Below are 19,277 nucleotides of genomic sequence, written 5' to 3'. Positions count from 1 at the left end.
GCCAACACCTTGATCAGAACCTGGAAGTGTGCTAGTTCAATCCAGTGCAGCTGACTGATCATAGAGCAAGCAATGGTTTGTCAGCAGGAACCTGCCTTATAACTACACCTAATCTTTTTTTATCTGCAAGATTGAATTCAATTAGGACATTGGAGGGTGATGAAATAGATTTTCTGCATCATGTGACCCAACTGGATCTGCGAGACAACAAACTTGGGGAGCTGGATGCAACAGTTTTTAACAATGTGGAAGTGTTACACTGTGAACGGAATCAGCTGGCGACCCTCAAAGTCAGTGGGTATTTTCTCAAAGCGCTGTACGCTTCCTGCAATGGTAAGTGGATCTTCAGGGCAGCTGTGGTATTGTCATTGTACCTGGCTCTGTGTGAGGTGGTTGTGGAGTGTAGTGCACATAATCAGGAGGCTCTTGACACAGTCCTAGATAAAAGGGTTTCACTTGTGCTTTGTCATGCTACTGGCAGTTCTGAGCTTCAGAAGTGACTTTCAAATAATAACACAATTTGGAGGTCTAAGAACTGTGAAAATCATAGGAATTCTTCTCTGTGTTCCACTAAAACCAATAAGGAATTTACTGTTTTTCCCTGCACTGAGAAAGTTTGAACAAGTGGCCATTTGGGAGACAAACAAAAACTATAAATTTTTGCTCCTCCCTCCAGCTGCTTACCCTGTCCTGAAGGCTATGAAGATTCATAATGGTAACTTCATTTACTCGTGTTTGATAATAAAAGTAATGCAGCCTTCTTCAGTTGAATAGCTGCTGTGTTTCCTTAACAAGATCTGTTTGATCTGTCTCTGGAAACTGCAGTTACTTAAAATAGTCAGTTTGCACCACCATTTTTATCATTTGGAGTAGTTCAGTGTGGAATAAAGAAAATGCAAAGTTGAGAACTGTGAATTTGATGAGCAGTCTGAACTGCCTTTAAAAGGCTGTCATCTTAGCAATATCTAAGCCTGCACCTTCATTAAGTATTCATGCCAAGATCTTTGTAGCTGAGAAAAGTTAACATAATCTGAGAAAAGTTAACATAATCTGAACATGTGTTCAATGTGGGCTGAGAATCCAAGTCAACCCATGTCTTGCAATCCAACTGCCTATTTGGTCTTGCTGTTCCTCTTGGCTTTTCCTCTCCTTGCACCCTTGGCCACCTTGCTTTCATCTCATCTTCCAAAGAAACTGCTTGTTACAGTTGCACTTTAGTTGTTTTCTCTGGAGGGTTAAATAAATGTCTGTTTGGTTTTGTGGGTTTTTTTAAACTTAACACTGAGCACTAGCTAAAACCTTAGTATATGAGCTACATTTTGATTGCTTCAATAATAACATTACTAGCTGTAGGTGTGTTATGAAAGATCTGTGAGGCTGCCTGCAACTGGGAACTCCACAGGCATGCCAAGGCTTATGTAATGTGTTGACAAATACTCTGGATCTTGCTGTGTGACCTAAAGGACTCTGGTATTCTGTAACTTGCTGTTCCAGAGTGGGGAGGTTCCCGTCCCATGCTTATATCTCAAGTGACCAGTGAGAAAAAAGTAGAGCAGTTTTGTGACTGTCTCTTCTGGGCAGAAGGCAGTGGAGGTGAAATTCACAGTTCTTGTGACGAAAATGGAAAAAATGAGAATTTACCATGAAACTTTTAATATCCTCCAGTTTCTTGTCCCTGATCAGTTAAGCAGTGTCAATCATAGCAAGTATAATGTAACATAGCAAATGTACTAAGACATAATAAAGAAACAGAACTCACAAGGGGTTCACAAAGGTCCAGATCTTAAGAAATTTTTTTAGGTTATTGATGTGGTCTGAAATCTCTGGTTGTTAGCTCCTAAAATAGCTCTTACGGAACAGTCACTTAAGTGCAAATCTTTATCACCACTTTTCTTGTTATATATATTTTTTTCCCCTAGAACTTGTTCACCTTGATGTGTATCCAGTTCCTAATTGCCTGGCTTATATGGATATTTCTAGGTAAGAGTATATTCTTTCTTGACCTGTGAAATATAAATCAAAGAGATTTATGGATCAGTGACATTCATGTCAGTCATCTCTGAGTGGGAATGGGGGTAGGAATTGGACCTTGGGATAAGAAAAGACTAATTTTCAGAATTAGAGGATGCTTTTTTTTTCTGCTAGTCAGTTCTTTCCTGTTTCCTTTTTATAGATTTACTTTTTATTTTTAATTACTGCCCAAAGCAAACTTTGTATTCCTTTATAGTTAAAGAGTTTTCATTATCTAAAGATTTCCTGTCTTATGGAATTAGAATATGATGATTCAAACACACACCAATCTGAGACTTGTACAGAAGTTACTTTCTGGATATGTCTGCATCGTAAGCCCAGCGTAGGTGATGGTTTGATAGTTTACTCATCAGTTTGGCAGCTACTTGTAGTTCTCTGCAGCCCTCGCTGCTGCAGGGATGTCTGCAGTTGCCATTTGAATGCATACATAAATTTCACCTTAGTGAGGGAGGTGGGATAAGGAAAGAAATGGAAAAGGGGGTATTTTAGTTTGTTTTACAGCTGCAGGAATGAATCAGGAAAACATTTATACACGTGCTTAATGGCTGTCTTATTTAAGAAATTACTCATCTGCACTTAAAGTGATAATCTCTTCATTAAAAATCCTGCTTAAAGCACTCATGCTATTGAGAGTGATCATAACAATTAGTGAGCTAACCTGGGCTAGCAGCCATCAATTTGGAAGTTTCGTCAGCCCTGATTTATTCACATAGTCCTAAATGTAAAACACCAGTGTGACTAAATGAGTTTATTGAAAAGTGATCCTTATAAAGCGATGTTCTTCATTTGTTTGTTAATAAAATTGGTGCAAAGTGCATGATTTTGATCACAAAACTCTTTTTGTGCTTCATTGTAGTGATGGCATTGTAACTAAATGGGTAGAGTGTCCTTAGTTTTTTAGCTTGCTTAGAATTTGAGAAATCCATTTGAGATCAAATAGGAAACTGTAAGAGAAGAGAGGTTGGGTTGCCATTTCATACTTTGATTGAGGACTATTGCAGGAATAACTAGAGGATACAATGCATGATTGATTTATATTCATGCTTCATAAACACCCTATTCCTGAACTTCAGGTCTGCGAGCGCCTGACTATTATTTGATGCCCAGTTTGCATCTGTGCATTCTGACTGAAGTAGTCATTATGTGAGTGCATTTGCACACAATCTCCTCCATGTATCTTGTGCAGCTGATTCTTGTCTTTAGGGCAGGATGCAGGAGTGCCCCACAGTGCCCATTTGCATGGTTTTGGTGCAGTGTTTGAAAAACCTTGCCTCCAAGAAGTTAGTTTCCAGAAGGGTCAGTTTCTTGGAAGATAAATGCAAGAAGAGCTAAACAGTTGGCTTGAGTGATGCACACAAAAAAATTGTTCTGTTCAGTAAGACAGTGGAAGAATGGTAGAGTGAATTTCAGTGAATCTTAGGGATTGAAGAGGTATTTCAGCTGTGTGAGGTGTGACTATCTTCTGAGGAGCATCTCAGAAACTTTGTTCTCCGTGGAGGGATTTCAGCTGTGGTGCTCTGATACTCATAGTACTCTGCTGATAACTCGGAAGCACTGCTGTTAGCTTTCTTGCCCCCTCACTCAGGGCCTGACTGCACTGGCAATGCCCTTGCAGAAGGATCGATGATACCATCTCGCAGGCAACATGCTATGCAGCAGATTTGTTTCCTGCAGGTGTCTGTATCTCTCTTGAGGCTGTATTCTTAATAACTTTTACATCTCAATTATAATTTAGTTACACATCTTTGTGTTTTTTATTCATAGAAATCACCTGGAAAACCTGCCTGAGTGGGTGTGTGACAGCAGGAAACTGGAAGTGTTGGATGTTGGCCACAATCAGATACGTGAGCTGCCTGCCCGGTAAGTCTTGCAGACCAGTTGCACATTGGGGAACAGGATAAACAATTCAAAAATCATTGCTGACTCAGTGTTTAGCTTGTTCCAGTGACTGTCAGGGCTGCTGTTTTATCTTTTGTTTGATTTTATTTTTACCTTGTGGGGTGTCGTCATGCCTCAAGCTTCCACCCAGCCTTTCTTCTTTTACTTTCATGCAGAGAAAGTAGTGCCTTTGAACTTTGAAGCTATTCATGTGTCTGTTCAGGCAGGAAAACCCTTCATTTTTAATACTGAATATTAAATATTTGCAACCATAACTTTGCATGACAGTTTAGAGATCCAGCATTTGTAACTTAGTTTCAGTGATGCTTGGAAACTCCAGTTCATAGGCCTGTTTGAGTTAAAAAGAAGGGAAAGCCTCATCAAATAAGTAAACTCCTGCAAGAACAGCAGTTGCCTTCACTACCAAGATGACCTCTTTTCTAGAAATCTAAACTTAAATTTGATAAATATAAATGATATAAATAGGAGTTGAGTTTAAATAATAAATAAGTCTTACTATTATTTGTTCTAAAAAGAGCTGTCTGTTCAGTGAGTTTTACTGCTTAGGTGGTGATATTGGACATTTTTAAATTCCAGCCTTCATTGGAAGACAGCTGTCATTTTAGGTTGTTCTGTACACTTTGAAAGAAATGCGAAAGATGATGATGTATCATAAGCTACTAAATTACAGAATAAGCTGAGTTGGAAGGGACTCACAAGGATCATCAAGTACAAATATTTTCCTTAAGGAGCTCTACAGCACAGAAGATCATCAGAAACCAAGAATGATAGCTTTTTCTGGGTCAATGTGTATGTGTAAGATGGTGTAAACTTGTCTGTTTAAGTGTCAGAAATGGGAAGAGAATAGATTTCAGAAATATGGGCAGAAGAGAATATGAGGAGATTTACCAAGCAAACTAACAGGCTGATGTGCAGACTATTAATCCCTGTTTTTTCATATACACACAAAAAAGTGAAGTTGTACCTACTCAGAGGGTAGGGGTGGAAAAGTTCATTTTTCTTTCATTTGCACTTCATAACAACCAGGACTTTCAAGGCATACCGGATATCTCTGGGAGATTAATGATTAGCTGAAATTAGGTACAGTCAACATCCCACTTGTCTCTCCTGCCATCTTATCATTAACCCCAGGAAATAGCTTATCTTTGAAAGTTCTTCTTCGTAGTATATGTCTAGATAGCTTAGCTCCTAATAAGTCAGCTTGGTTTTAGGGTCCTGTTCTGTTCAAAAGGCAGGTTTTGAATATGTTAAACTTTAGGGGAAATTTGGATCTGGACTCAAATGCAAATGGCTCAACATGCCTAAGTATCAAGTAAATGTAAGTAAAAGCTCAATGAGTGTGTTCAGGTGCACTGATGTGTACTTTTCCTTTTACATAGGAATAGCATTCTAAAAACCTGTGAAGTGAGTCAGCAGGGCTCTCCTAGGAGATTGCTTGTGACACTTAAAAACAAATGTTCAAGTCTTGAGTGACCAGCATATTCCTGGTAGGGTGAAGATTGCATCTGATTCAAACAAACTACACTTGATGCTGTGTGTTTGCCTCTTGAAACAGAAAAACAATCCTTGAAGACAAAAAGGTTGAAGCAGTTGAGGTAGAGGTTTCTGTACTAGCATTTGTCTCAATTAAGGAAATGGGGAAAATGTCCCCTGGACTGTAATGCAACTGTTTTAGCTTTAAAAGTATTGAAAAATAACAAAAAGAGTAATCGGTCTTAGCTATGCAGGACAAATTCATAAAAATCATACTGCCAAAGAGAAAGCAAATGCTTCAATTAGGAGTTGCCAAAATGACGTTGTTACCATCAGTGAATAGATGTTTGTATGTGTTTCTGTTCCTTTGTGTCTTGTTTTTTTTAAAGATGTATTTGTGTTCAACATTGTGTTCTCTTGAAGAGTTGCTTAGCAAAGGAATTGGTAGAATGCTTACACCAAACCATGTTTTCTGAGAAGATGCTGATGATGAATGATGTGCTTGTCCTTAGAATTTATTGATTTCACCAAAACTTCCTGTGGGAATTGGGCAAGTGGGAAAGCTGCCCGTATGGAAGAGCAGTCCCAGCATCCTGGTTCCCCACCCAGCTTGAGAACTAGGCGTCCCAGGGTCATCAGGAGCTTGTTTAGTTAAATGCTCTTCAACCTCTTTTTCAGCCAGCCTAGGTCCTTCAGTGCTTGTGTTACTTGAGAAATAAGAGAAGGCAAATTTTAAAAAAAAAAATTAGAATTTTTTTTTCAAAACCAAAACTCCCCAGAGATTTACTCAGTTCTTCTGAATTATGGAAAGAGGAAATATCTGAGGATTTTCCCACAATTTGAGCTTTCTTTTAAATTTTAAAATGGTGCTGCCCCCACCCATCCCAAAAAAACTCTTTTTTTTTTTTTCTGTCATCCAGTTCTGCTTTCTACCCTGGTATTTGATGTTGACAGTATTAGCCAGTCTCCAAAAATAGAACACAAATGCAAATCCACAACTGAGAGATTTTCAAGTAAAAACAGAGTAAACTAAGAATGGTTAAAAAACGAATATGTAATAGAGAGGCTTATCACTTTGGTAAGTCTTTTCACCCCGTGTTGAGCCTTCTGGAATGATAGGACTGGCTGTTGACTTGTATCCATGGTCATAACTCAGACAATCCAACCAAGTGAGATAACTGTTAGCACTGGCATGCAGATGCTGAGAGTGACGGTATCTGTCAAGGGGAAAATACTCAGCGCACTTGATAGATGATTCTGGCACAATAATCCCATGACCTGGTGCATTGTAGGGAAGGGGCAGGGAGGCTCATTATGTGTATTTGGGTCATTGTGACAGAGGGAAAATGATTTTTGCTTTAATGCTGAATAATTCAAGAGTATTGCATTGAAGCAGGTCAGCATGTTGCATGGACTCGCCAGATTAAACAGTACAGTAGCAGGCATGTAAGACAGATGTAAGACATGTGGCAGATGAAGAATAATCTTTTTTTCTTAATTTGATGAAAGTGGTTTCTGTTCAAAATTCAGAGTTGCTCTGTTTTTGGTGTCTTTGGGTGCATGCCCTCGTTCCTCGTTATCCTGCAAAATTAAGCTATACTGTTTGATCAGAACAGCTATTTTTCTCTTTATGTTGCCGCCTTCTCCCCTCCCCTTTTCCCCAGCCCCACGAAAAATGGAGCAGGGGGACGGGACTCCAGGTCATCTATTGGTTGTAAAAACTCAAGAAAGTAAAGCCGATTAGATAAATTTCATTTGCTGTAGAACTGGAAAGGAGGCTTTATGTAAGTCTGGTATTAACAGAAAAGAAAAATTGTGGGGGTGGGGAATTGCATTGGATTATGAGTCAGCACATGATGAGTAGAGCACTATAAAGCTTGTGGGGTGACTGGTGATTTCACCTCCACTTCTGAAGTGCTCGCATTAGCTAGGGGGATCCCACATGTGCAGGTTTCTGCAGCCCTTGTTAGCAATTGCCTCCTTCACTGTCATGCTTCTATATTCATGTTTTATACAGTGACATAAAATAACCCTTTGTCACTACTTTCACTCCTGAATCATCTGTGAACCTCCTTCCCTGTCTCAGAAAACCTTTTGAAGAAGTTGGTGGAGAGTGGGAAGAGTTTTTGGATCTGTGCGTAATTAATACCATGTCTGCTAATCAGTTGGCTGAATCACTTTCTTGTAATCAACCATGATAACATGTCTAAATTATCAAAGAAACTCTTCAGTTTAAATTTTTCTCATTTTTGGCAATTTATTTCTCTTAAGGTTGTTTTACAATAGTAGCTTGCGGAAGCTACTGGCAGGACACAACCTGTTGGGAAGGCTCCCAGATCGGCTCGAGCGAACGCAGGTGGAGGTCCTGGACGTGCAGCACAACCAGCTCCTGGAACTGCCGTCTAACCTGCTTTTGAAAGCAGACAGGTAAAATTATAAAGAAATTGGATCCTTTTGACTTGCATCTGATGAATCTTGCTTGGCTTGTTACTTCCTGGTTCAAAGGGTAATCTGAGGTTCCCCTGATTTGAAAGTTACCACGCCTTGTGTGGTAAGAACAGATGTCTGCCCAACTCACCAAAACACATTTTTTTTATTCTGGTTTTGTTTCCTTATATGGTTGCTTCTTTTTTCCCACCGAACTCCTGCTGAACACCTACTTCTTGAAATCTAGCTGTAGAGTTAAGCACATGCTATTTTCTACTACACATTCTGAAATGGTTTAGTGGCAGTTTCTTTAAATACATATTTCTTAGGCTTGTTTGATGCAGTGTGAAAGCTTTCTTCCCCCCCTTCAGTCAGAGGCTAGAACTTATTTATACCTGTCAAACAAAACAAAATCTGTGCATAAGGCTGTCAGAATAATTCAGTTATTCCCCTGCCCCTGCTTTTTGAATTTTTTTCTATGCTTTTTAAATGTTTGTCACTAATTTAGCTGGTGTCACCACTTGATCTGCTTTCTGGATTCTTATTTTTATGCTGCTATTTCTTTAGTATCAGAGTCTTCAAGGTTTTGGTTTTTTTTTCTGAATATGAACATATCCTTCAAGTGACTGTGATTGAAATACAGGAGGTTGGTAGCATCATCAGGGAATGGTGGATGGGCTGGCCCCGCTTGATGTCAGCATTCCTTGCACTTCTTCACTTCCACATATAGTCATGGGATTTCTGAGTGCTCAAAGCATGCATAATTTAACAGGCAGTGAGATTGTGTGCTGTGGGGTTTTGTATCTGATTCTAGCTGTGACAAAAGGAATGCATAGCTCCTGGCTTTCTTGAGATGTGCAGAAGCAAAAGAGGTGTTCTCTATGGCAGAGCTCTTTTCCCAATTAAGAGTATTGCAAAACCCCTCCTTTTATACTGTTATTAATTCTATCATGACCCTCTAGTTAAATTTCCTGGAATTGACTTGGAGAATTAGGTTGGTGGTTGAAATGCTTTCTAAATAAACTCTTTAACTGTCCCAAGTTGAATCTGTTAACTTGGAAAGAAAAGAAACCTTTAATTTTCAGAGAGGTCCTGGTAATTTGAAAGCAGCTAGAGAAATCATTTTGCTAAATTTGTATGAAAAACAGGTTGTGGGTCTAGGATAGTAGTGTAGTGCAATTTTGGCAGAGAGAGAACCTGATTTTTTTTGTACTGCAGCTCATCTGTAGGCAGGGAGTTTTTGAGGGTTTTTTGTGGGGGTTGTTTTGGGAGTTTTTTGTTATTTGTTTGTTTGGTTTTTTATGATGCCAAAATGAACAACTACAAACTAAAACCGGGACTGGGGTAGATTCCCCAAAGTTTACTAGGAATATGCTGAGAAGAGGTACAATTAAAGAATATTTTGAATGACAGTGTTAAGTGGCTAATTCAGGGTTAAGCAGCATTTTCACCTCTGCAGCTTTTGAGCAGCACAGGGCTTGCGTTTTCAAAGTCTTGTACCAGTCTTAACAAAGTCATGCACCATCACAGGGAGATAAACAGAGCTTACCCATTCTGATATCTCATCACCAATGCACCCTCCCTTGCCTGTGATGCTAGTAGAAGCAGTTGGCCTGGGTAGTGTTCTCCCTGTTGATCCTACTCTTTAACTTGGTTTAAGATGGTATGGCTTGTCCATGCTCGTTCTTCTATGACTGCTGCAAAAATGAGAACTCTGAAGGAAAACAACACTACAGGCTAATATATTAGCGTACAATGTCAGAATATAAAATTTGGAATTTTCTACATAAAACTTCTTTCCTTTTGTTTTCAAATGTTTGCATCTATCAACAGCTAAGTGTGAACAGAAATGGGTCTGGAAAGACATTCAGGAGATTGTTTTGCTTTTAAAAAGGTAAAATGCTTCTCTTCTCCAAGCATTCCCTGGGAAGCACAATCTGTACTGCCAGACGTGCCAAGAGAACTGGTTCTCCAGAGTGTTGTGCCATAGTCTCTACCCAGCATGTAATATTGGACAAATCACTTTACCTCACAGAACCTTTATCTCTGCATAAAATGACTTGCCTTTTACAGCCTTGAAAAGATTTGGGTTTGTTTTGGTTTGGTTTTTTTGAAAGGTACTTGGGTCTGTGCAACTGACAGATGATATCTTGTATGGATATGAAGTCTCATGCTGTGAATTATAAACGCTTTCTCTTTTTCAGTCCTGAATATTTGACAGAGTGGGTGTGAAGTGCCTTGGGCAAACTTCTGCACAAGCACTGGTGGGCTTTAACTTCTAGAACATCTGAGGAAGGAAAGGAAATCGGTGCACTGGTACACAAAGACAGAATATCACTTTCACCAAAAAAAACAAACCAAACCCCAAATACTGAAAAACCTCAGTTCTCTTAATAAAAGAATCTATGAACATTTATTTTCTACCTTCAAAAAACAATGAAAAGGTGTCATTTTCTGCTGAAGAGTATAATTAGGGATATTTTGCTGTCTACTTTTTAATTAATTTTCTATTTTAAACTGGTAGTCAAGGAGAAATTGAGGACTAGCCTATGAAACATCTCTCTGACCGAGATAGAATTTGGTTCTGTTTATTACACTGAAAGAATGCACATCTTGATCATGTTAGCAAGGATTTCTCTTGTGGGGTGGGGATTTTCTTGGCAAGATCAGTGCTACAGAGGCAGCCAAATAATCTCTTCATTTCTCATTACCATATGCTGGAAAAACAGAATTCATGCAAGTGCTGCAGCTGATGGGGATAACTCCCAAACTGAGCCGTGAACCCTTTTTTGTGCACCTGCATTCCTGAAGCCTTTTTATATCCTTTGCTGCATCTGTTGTGATGCCTTTTCCACTGTCTGATTCTGGTACAGACTTCACTACCTTCCCTGAGCAGCTTGCAGGCAAACCATCATTTAATGGCATGAAAACTGTTGTACCAAACGTTCTCCAGATCAGATGAGTCTTAAAGATCTTTAGCTGGGCACAGTAGAAAAGCAGTGACAGTGGTTAGGGCAGAATTAAAAATGGGGAAGTACAGTGGTAAGATAGGCAAGAGTTTATTTCTTGCCTAAGCATCCTTTCCAGTTAGAATGAGTGTTTTCAGTGTCAATCCTTACAACAGCCATCGGACTTGTTAAAGCATTCGTGTGGTGAAGATGTGTAGCTGTGATGTGCACAGTTTAAACCTTGGGCTTTGTTTTGCAGTGTCTGGTAGTGGCCAGCTGTGGTGGTTAAGCCAATGTCAGCTATTCAGAGCTTGTCTAGACTCTGTCTGCATGATTTTTGTTTTCAGCTTTGTTCAGCTGTTCTTACCTCATTTGATTTTCTGTTTGTTTTGAATTTATTTTATTTGGTTTGGGTTTGGTTTTTGCTGCAGTTCTGGAAAGTGACCCAGTTAAATTTTCTCTCGTTTGGTGTTTGCCATTTCCACCCACTGTGGCTGATTCTTTGTGATGCAAGGATTCAGCCTTATCCTGGATGCAGGGGAAATGTGAGGGAGGAAACCAAGTCAAATGAATGCCAAGTGCTGTTTGAATGTTTGATGCACATGCTTGTGTTGCAGAAATGCTTAGCTGCCTTTGTCTCGTGGTTGCTAGGTTAAGGATTGCAAGCAGGTACTTTAGAAAGTGGGGAAATCCCAGTTAATAAAATAGCTAAAGATAGGTTAGAAAGTAAGAGCTGAGGAGAGAGCAGCAGTTAAGTGGTTTTTTTGGCAGTCCATCAACAGGAAGGGGATTCACTTGAATGTTTCCGTCTTTTAATTTATTTTATTTATTTTTAAAATAAGAAATACTCTCTTCTGCACAGGCTGGCAAAACAGCTTTGATTTATCCTCCCCCCTCTCTTTTTTCCCCCAGACATGCTTAGCTTACAGGATTCTTTCTCATACACCTGCTACCACATTCATAAATTATTTTGGACTTAGGCAATCAGAAATTGAGGGCATGTGTCTGCAAAAGGCACTGAAGAAGAAATTTTGTATTTTAATTGCTTTATACTGATGGAGATCTTGGGGCATAGGCTGAACCAGAGATCTTGATTTCTCTGCATATTTTCTTTTTGCAGTTGCAGTGTTCTTTCCAGCTCTTATCAGTACTTTCAAGCTAAACACAGTGGTTATGATTTGCTACTGCTTCACCAAAGAATGTTGTCTGTGTTCCTCTTCTTAATGCCAAACATTCCTAAGCTTTTGGGAGAACTTAAATTTTTTCAGTGATGGCTCTATCTTACTCAGCAAAGCAAGTTTTTCAAGCTGCCTCAGAAAATGGTGAGGAATTCAGAGGTGCTGTGTTCTCCCAATTGTGTATATTCAGCTTTTGTGTGTGCTAGAGGTAGGCATTGGTAGGTAAAGTTCAAACCTTTTGCAGTTTCATATAAAAAGTATTCTTCCTCTGCTTTTAGAAGTTCAAATTGAGATAGTCTTTTGGGTATGAATAAGGAATGGATATGACTGCATAATAGGTGTTTTTAGCTGAATTAACTCCATGTCCTTAATTCTAGCCTATTCTATGGGATAGTCTTTTTTCTTATTTTGACTTTTGGAGAAGTTGAGTCTGGAAAGGGACTTACTACCCTGAAAAAAATAAAGGTGACTTATTCCAGCCAGAGATCCTGACTATGTTATTATTCCAAAGGGGAAGATTCACCTTATCAAAGCTGAAGAATTCAGACATCTTCCTGCCATTACTTTTGTTTTTTCATTCACCTTCTGAGAGTGCCCGAGTGTGTCTGAGGGTGCCCGAGTGTGCGTGGGTGTGCCTGAATGTGTCTGAGTGTTCCTCAGTGTGCCCGAGCTTGACTGAGTGTGTGTGCGCCACAGTGTGCCGAGTGTGTTTGAGAGTGCCCAACTGTGTCTGAGTGTTCCCGATGTGTCCAAGTGTCCCTTGGTGTGCTGGAGTGTGTTTGAGCATGTGTGAGTGTGCTTGAGTGTGCCTGAGTTTGACTAAGAGTGTGTGTGTGCCCAGATGTGCCCAAGGTGTCTCAGTGTGCCTGAGTGTGCGCAAGTGTGTCGGAGGGTGCCTGATGTCCCCGGGTTTGTGCGAGTGTGAGTGTCTGAGTGTGCATGAGTGTGTTTGAGTGTGCCCAAGAGTCTCAGTGTGCCTGAATGTGCCCGGGTGTGTCCAAGTGTACCTGAGTGTGTCTGAGTGTGCGTGTGTTTTAGTGTGTCCAAGTGTGCTTGAGCGTGTCTCTGTGTGTCTGAACGTGCCTCAGTTTGACTAAGTGTTTGTGTGTGTGCCAGTGTGCCGGGTTGTGTCTGAGTGTCCCTGATGTGCCCGGGTGTGTCCAAGTGTGTCTGAGGGTGTCCAAGTGTTCCTGAGTGTGCCTGTGACTGAGAGTGCCTGCATGTGCCCAGTTGTACCCGAGTGTGTCTAAATGTGTCCACGTGTGTCCGAGTGTTTCTGAGTGTGCCCAAGCGTGTCTGACTGTTCCCGAGTGTGCTCTTTTAGTACTTGTTAATTCATGCTTTCCTGCTGTATTGTGCTCTGATATGTGAACAGGCTGCTGAATTCAGGTCTTTGTAGTGATGCTGTAGTTCTTTTCATGAGCTTGTGGTATAGTGTGTGGGAGGAATTGGAAAGGGAAACAATTAATTTTGGACTGAGCTTTAATACTTGACATTCTGCTTCCATCTGATAAGCAGTATGAGTGGGCTATCTTTAAGGAACATGAATCAGTTTAAGTCCATGCACAAGGGAGATGGGAACAGTTGTGCCCAAGTAAATTTCCACTCCTCTGGAGGGCATTTATAAGATGTGCCTTCTAAGGTAGCAGCTGGCACCTTACAGAAGGATGAAGAAATAAGGGAGTGGAAATAACCTGGAGGAGGACTTCTGTATTAAATCAGTGTGAGGGAAAATCTGACAGGCAACTACAGTTTTAGATTTTGCTGGGGTTTTTTGGTTGCTGGGTTTTTGTTTGGGAGTTTCTTCAGGTTGTTTTTGGTTTTGGGGAATTTTTTTTTGTTTTTAACGTAAGATTATGGCACAGAATTGATACATCTTTGGCACTAGCAATCGGATGGTTCATTCTGTTCTCTGCCCAAAGAATAGTGTCCCTATTTTATTCCATTTTTATTTTTAAATCTAGACATTATCTTGAAAAAAATATTATTTCAGAATGTTTTTTGTCATTTTAATGTAGCAGCTGGTCTAAAAACGTGTAAGCAAGCAACACACTCATTTCCAAAAGCTGATTTAATTCTAATTCTAGAGACAGAGATGAGCATGTGACTATTCTGACCCTGTCAGTTGTTTAAGGTGAGACACCCTGCTACCACAGGGTTCCCATTCTAAGCTGTTGGCAAGACTTTTACTAGTCACCTAAACTTTGTTCACGAGGCACTAACCTGTAGGTTAGATTGATGGGGCTTTATTTCCATTGTCATTGCATCACTCCGTGGAAGGTTTAGCAAAAGGTCAGGGTGGGAGAAATGGGGTGTGTGTGTGTGTGTGTGCAGACCATCAACTCTCCTCTCTCCCTTTCCCATTGGAAAATGAATGTATCAAAACTTACAGTAATTTCACGACTATAAGGCGCACCGGATTTTAAGGCACACCTCTGGGAGTCGGCAAATGTCGCAACTTTGTACATTATATAAGGCGCACCGGACTATAAGGCCCACTTTTTTTTTACCGCGAAGATCCGTACCACGTGCAGCAAAGTAATGAATTAGTAATGGAATCCCGCGATTGTGGAGTTTACTGGCAGGTGCTCAATTTGCAAACATTTTTCACAGAATGGTGTAGCCTTTAAACGCAGCCCCAAGCCTCCTTCCTGTGCATGGGCCCCGGCACTCCTGCCTGCCCCCAGCTGGCGGGGCTCGGGGCGGCCGTGGCTCACAGCTGCTGCTGCTTGGGGCGACCACAGCTCATACCTTGGGGTTGCTGTGGTTCAGGGTGGCTCAGGGCTGCCACGGCTGGGGGCGACTCGGCGCGGCTCAGGACTGCCCGCTGCTCGGGGCAGTGCGAGGCCACCCGCTCCCTCCCTCCCCGTGCGGCTCCTGCTGGCTGGGGGCTGCCTGCAGCCTCCCGGTTCTACCCACCCCGCGCGGCTCCTGCTGACCGCAGCCACCCGCTATCACCCCCCCTCGCGGCTCAGCTCACATCTTGCCCTTCCGTGTTGGCAAATTTCGCAACTTTGTGCATTATATAAGGCGCACCGGACTATAAGGCTCGCTTCCGGGTTTGAACCAAAATTTTAGTCAAAAGGGTGCACCTTATAGTCATGAAATTACTGTACTTCTGACAGGAACACACAGATTCTACTCACTTTTATTACCAGTGAGGGAACAAATTGAAATATCTTGTTATGTTTCACCAATTTTGAAAGTTTATTAAAAACAGAAGAATGATAATTTTTATTTTGAATTTAAAATTGCTGCTATATAGTACACTGTATTAATTTCAGTGGTACCAGAGTAATGTACCTTTTCTTAATTGAAGCTTTTAGGTGTACTTGGGCTAGCTGTTCTTGATCAGACTTTACAGCCATAGGCTACAAAGCTCTCTAGATTACCTCTTTGGCTGCTGGTACCTGTGAAACACTCCACGTTTTTCTCATGCAGTTTGTGGTAACAAAGCTAAGATACAGGTTCTTCTTCAGAAGAGCATGTCTTTTCTCAGGGTGTGTTTTACTGTCACCTCTTATCCCCACCTTTTCTGTGATAACTCACTTTTCCCAGCAGCCTTAAACCTAATTGTTTCTTAAGCCTTTTCAACTTGAGCTGAAGATGACCATTTTGTACTGTGAATGCTACAAAAAATACTGTAACTTTAATGTTAATCAAAGTGCCTTTATTTTGTGGAGACAGAAGACTACCATGCACATTAGATTGAAACTGCCAAAGTAGAAACTGTCTGTACTTCAGTAATAGCTGTACTTGCTGCTGTTTAATTAAGCACAGGATCTGTTGATGCGATATGCTTTGGTTTGATGATCCAGTCTTGAATGAGCTTAGTGTATTTTTAGTTTGTAGCTAAAGGGTGAAATTGAGCATCTTTTTAGAATAAATAAATAAACTAAAAACCCCTTTCAGCTGCTTATTTTCTTCTCTGTACTAATCCTTCCTCCCCTCCCTTCCTTCTCTGGATTTTTAGCACCCTTGTGAATAATGAATGAGGTTGAGGATTAAACTCCATTTCTCTGAAGTGGACTCCTCTGTTTGCGTAAAGCAGCTAACCTGGTTTCAGTTCTGAGCAATGCTGAGAGGCTTTTGCTTCTGATGGAAATAGTGGTTTTTTTAATCCTTTGGCATTCCACGTGACTCCTGTAGCATGTCTGACCCTTATTTAGTGCTGAGCAAGTTTGAACCAGCTGTTAGTCCTGCAAATCCACTTCATTCATTAATAGACCTTAAAGGTCAGTGTGGACTCCCATGTGCATGGGAGCAGCCGTCAATATTTGATCACTTTCTCTTAAGATTGATGACAGGAAGGCACCTACCTTTTGTGTCTTGATCAGTGGGCTTTATAGGCTTGAGACAGAACATTTATGAGTCTTTTTTCTCAAATGCAGCTTTGTCCACTGCAGCTGCCTGTTCCCATTAGTTGGTAGAAGCAGGACAACCTGGTCTGAATGCCGTCGCTGGCAAGCCCACACTTCTTCTGCATTGCTCCAAGACAACCTCTTCTGAAAACAGGACGGAAGAGGGGTGCCATATCTGTTGAAAAGGCATGGACATGCCAGAGCTTGTTACTAAAGGATAAATAGTCGAATTTTTCCATTTATTTGGAATTGCTGGTGTGAGTTCTAGCCATCAAGATACCTACAGTGCTGCTGTGATCACCATACTCCCCTAACAAACATGAATCCTCTGCCTACAGAACTTCACTGCCCAGAATGGGCAGTGCCTATACCTCAGCAGGTCTTGTTCCCATCCTGGAAAAGACCTTTGGGGGAGAAAGAATAGCTCCATTCCTGTGCTCCTTCAGTTGTTGTTCTTGTGGTGGGACTACAAAAACATGTCTTTCTGTTGTGTTGGGGAGCAGGGGAATGGCACTCAGAAAAGCTATACAGAGATAAGTCTCTCTTGCTGCACAGATCAGCAAGCAAGGATGTAACTTTTAAAATTTAATTTGCTACTAACACAGTCTCTCTTTAAAATCCAAAACACAAATTACTGCTGGTCTCAGGTTTTGGTTTTTGTTGTTATTGATGCATCTTTTTTAATCCAAATATTCAAAAAGTACTTTTCATATTTTGTAGCTGCTCTTAGGCCTGCAGGTTTAGACAAAATACTTATCTGCACCTTAGATCATATTTAAAATACTGAAAAATTGGCTGGCCTTTTTTACCATTGACTTGTTTAGTCACTTGGAAGGCAATTCTCATGGTTCATTGATGATGAATACAGAACTCATTTTTACATGTAATGAGCGTGGAAATGTTGAAGTTTGTTATTGCTCTTACCTGTATCTACAGCTGTAGTAATATTGGAGATACTGAGCTCTTGATAACAGGATAGAGGCACTTTGACGTATCCCTTTTGCTGATGTTTGGTTTGTACAAATATGGTCATTAAAAATATGATCAGAAATTTTGGTCATGTAATGCTAGAATTTTGGTCTGTCATGAAGTTGTTGCTTTTGACCTTTACCTTATGACTATCTTAAGTAACTCTCAAAAATAGACATTTTTATTTATACTTTTGGACAAAACTTTCAGGATGTTTGACTGAACTTCCTTATGTAACTTCTCTTTGCAGCCTGAGATTTCTTAATGCATCTGCCAACAAACTGGAAATGCTTCCTCCAGCCACCCTTTCTGAAGAAACCCATAGCATCTTGCAGGAGTTGTATTTGACCAATAACAACCTCACAGATAAATGTGTACCCTTGTTAACCGGCCACCCACATCTGAAAATCTTGCACATGGCTTACAATCGCCTACAGAGCTTCCCTGCAAGGTAAGGAACTCATTTCACTGCCTCTGGCCCACGGGCGGGTGGGCATCATGAAGTATTTTCACAACAAGAGCTGAACTGCACAGGAATGTGGTGGCAGAGGCTGCATTTTGGGTGTAGTGGTACTGCAGTGGGTGGATTCCCCCGCTTATGCCCTCTTGCACATTGCTACCCTCCCTTGCAGTACAGGCAAGTGAGGGATGCTTGTTACTTGGTGAGTTTTCGTGGTGCTTGAAGCTCTTTTCAACTGGACTAATTCAGCATGATCACTCTATGCTTTTGGAAGTCAAGCAAGGAGGTCTTCTGTTCTCCCTGGCTTGGTAACTTTGCTTACACCTGGTGAGATATATGACCACAGCCATATGGAAATGTCCTCTGGAAGTGGACTAAACTCCACTAGGGAAAAATCCTCTCAACTCCAGAAGGAGATTCTACCTTGGCAGCAATTTCTGTGCTTTCAGTTCACTCTTTTTTAATCAGAAATCTTTCAAGTGTAAGATGTGCTGTAAAACTGATGGGGTACAACCTTGAAGAAGAGATGCCAATAAATAATGGAAGAGACATCTCTGTCCTTGTGTGATATTCTGAGCAGCTTCAGCAGCAAGGAGAAGGGACAGAGATGAGTTTAGGGGGAAGGGCTGAGTGGGGTGGGGAAAATGTGAGGTGGAGAGATGTAGTGAAAACTAGGGTTGATAGAGAGGGGAAGAAAGAGTGAAAGTGAACTGGTAAGCAGGGGGGATGTAAGCAAAATGAGTGATTTGAAAGGTGGCATTAGCAAACACTGACAGAAGAAGTACACATTTTGTTCCACAGCTGTGTTAGCATCTGACATGAGGAGAGCTGACAGGCACTGCTGTGAACAAGAATCAAAGTCTTTGATTTTGTTCTCTTAAAGTAACAAAAACCATTACTCTTATCATCGCTTCAAAATGAAATATGCGTCTATTAGAAGAAAAATTCTCAAATTCTTGTTTTCATAGCAAAATGGCCAAGCTGGAAGAGTTGGAGGAAATTGATATTAGTGGGAACAAACTGAAAGCCATTCCAACAACCATCATGAACTGCAGACGTATGCATACTGTAATTGCTCACTCCAACTGCATTGAAGTCTTCCCAGAAGTCATGCAGCTTTCTGAAATAAAGGTATGGAATGAATGTGCTTTGGAAAAAGCAAGCGTAATGCAGTTTTACCAATTCTCTTCTGCCCTCTGGTCTCTCATTGCTATGGGATAGTATATTCTCAGAGAGTATGGGGATCTGACAGCTGCTTTCTCCTTTGAAGTCGTATGCAAAATATTTGCCCCTGCGCAGCCTCAGGGTGGAAGGAAGAGGAGCCTCAAAATCTGATTTTATGCTTACCTTGGTTACACTGCATCTTTTATGCCAGATAGGTGTTAATTGTCTTCCTGTTTTGATATGACTTAAACATTTGGCGAGAGCTGTGCATAGTTAATCTTTGCTGCCTTGGCAGTTGGTTGATTCTGTAGGAATGCTCTGTTTAGAGCACATCTTCAAAAGCACTGAAGCTGCAGGACAGGATAGG

The 19,277-nt window shown here is 40.8% G+C and overlaps 1 protein-coding gene across 1 annotated transcript in view; it reads left to right on the top strand.

Moving 5' to 3' along the window:
• PHLPP1 (PH domain and leucine rich repeat protein phosphatase 1) overlaps positions 1 to 19,277 on the top strand; it is a 141,596-nt gene that overhangs the window by 107,274 nt on the left and 15,045 nt on the right. The window contains exons 7-12 of the mRNA XM_033061031.1: positions 131 to 333; positions 1,920 to 1,980; positions 3,796 to 3,891; positions 7,675 to 7,830; positions 17,537 to 17,737; positions 18,715 to 18,877. Of these exons, the coding sequence (XP_032916922.1) occupies positions 131 to 333; positions 1,920 to 1,980; positions 3,796 to 3,891; positions 7,675 to 7,830; positions 17,537 to 17,737; positions 18,715 to 18,877 (880 nt within the window). The remainder of the gene's footprint in view (positions 1 to 130; positions 334 to 1,919; positions 1,981 to 3,795; positions 3,892 to 7,674; positions 7,831 to 17,536; positions 17,738 to 18,714; positions 18,878 to 19,277) is intronic.

The sequence above is a fragment of the Catharus ustulatus genome, chromosome 1 (genome assembly GCF_009819885.2).
Source record: "Catharus ustulatus isolate bCatUst1 chromosome 1, bCatUst1.pri.v2, whole genome shotgun sequence".
In the NCBI taxonomy this organism is placed as follows: Eukaryota; Metazoa; Chordata; class Aves; order Passeriformes; family Turdidae; genus Catharus; species Catharus ustulatus.
Note: the sequence above shows the minus strand (reverse complement) of the source record. Positions and strands in the feature narration are given on the sequence as shown.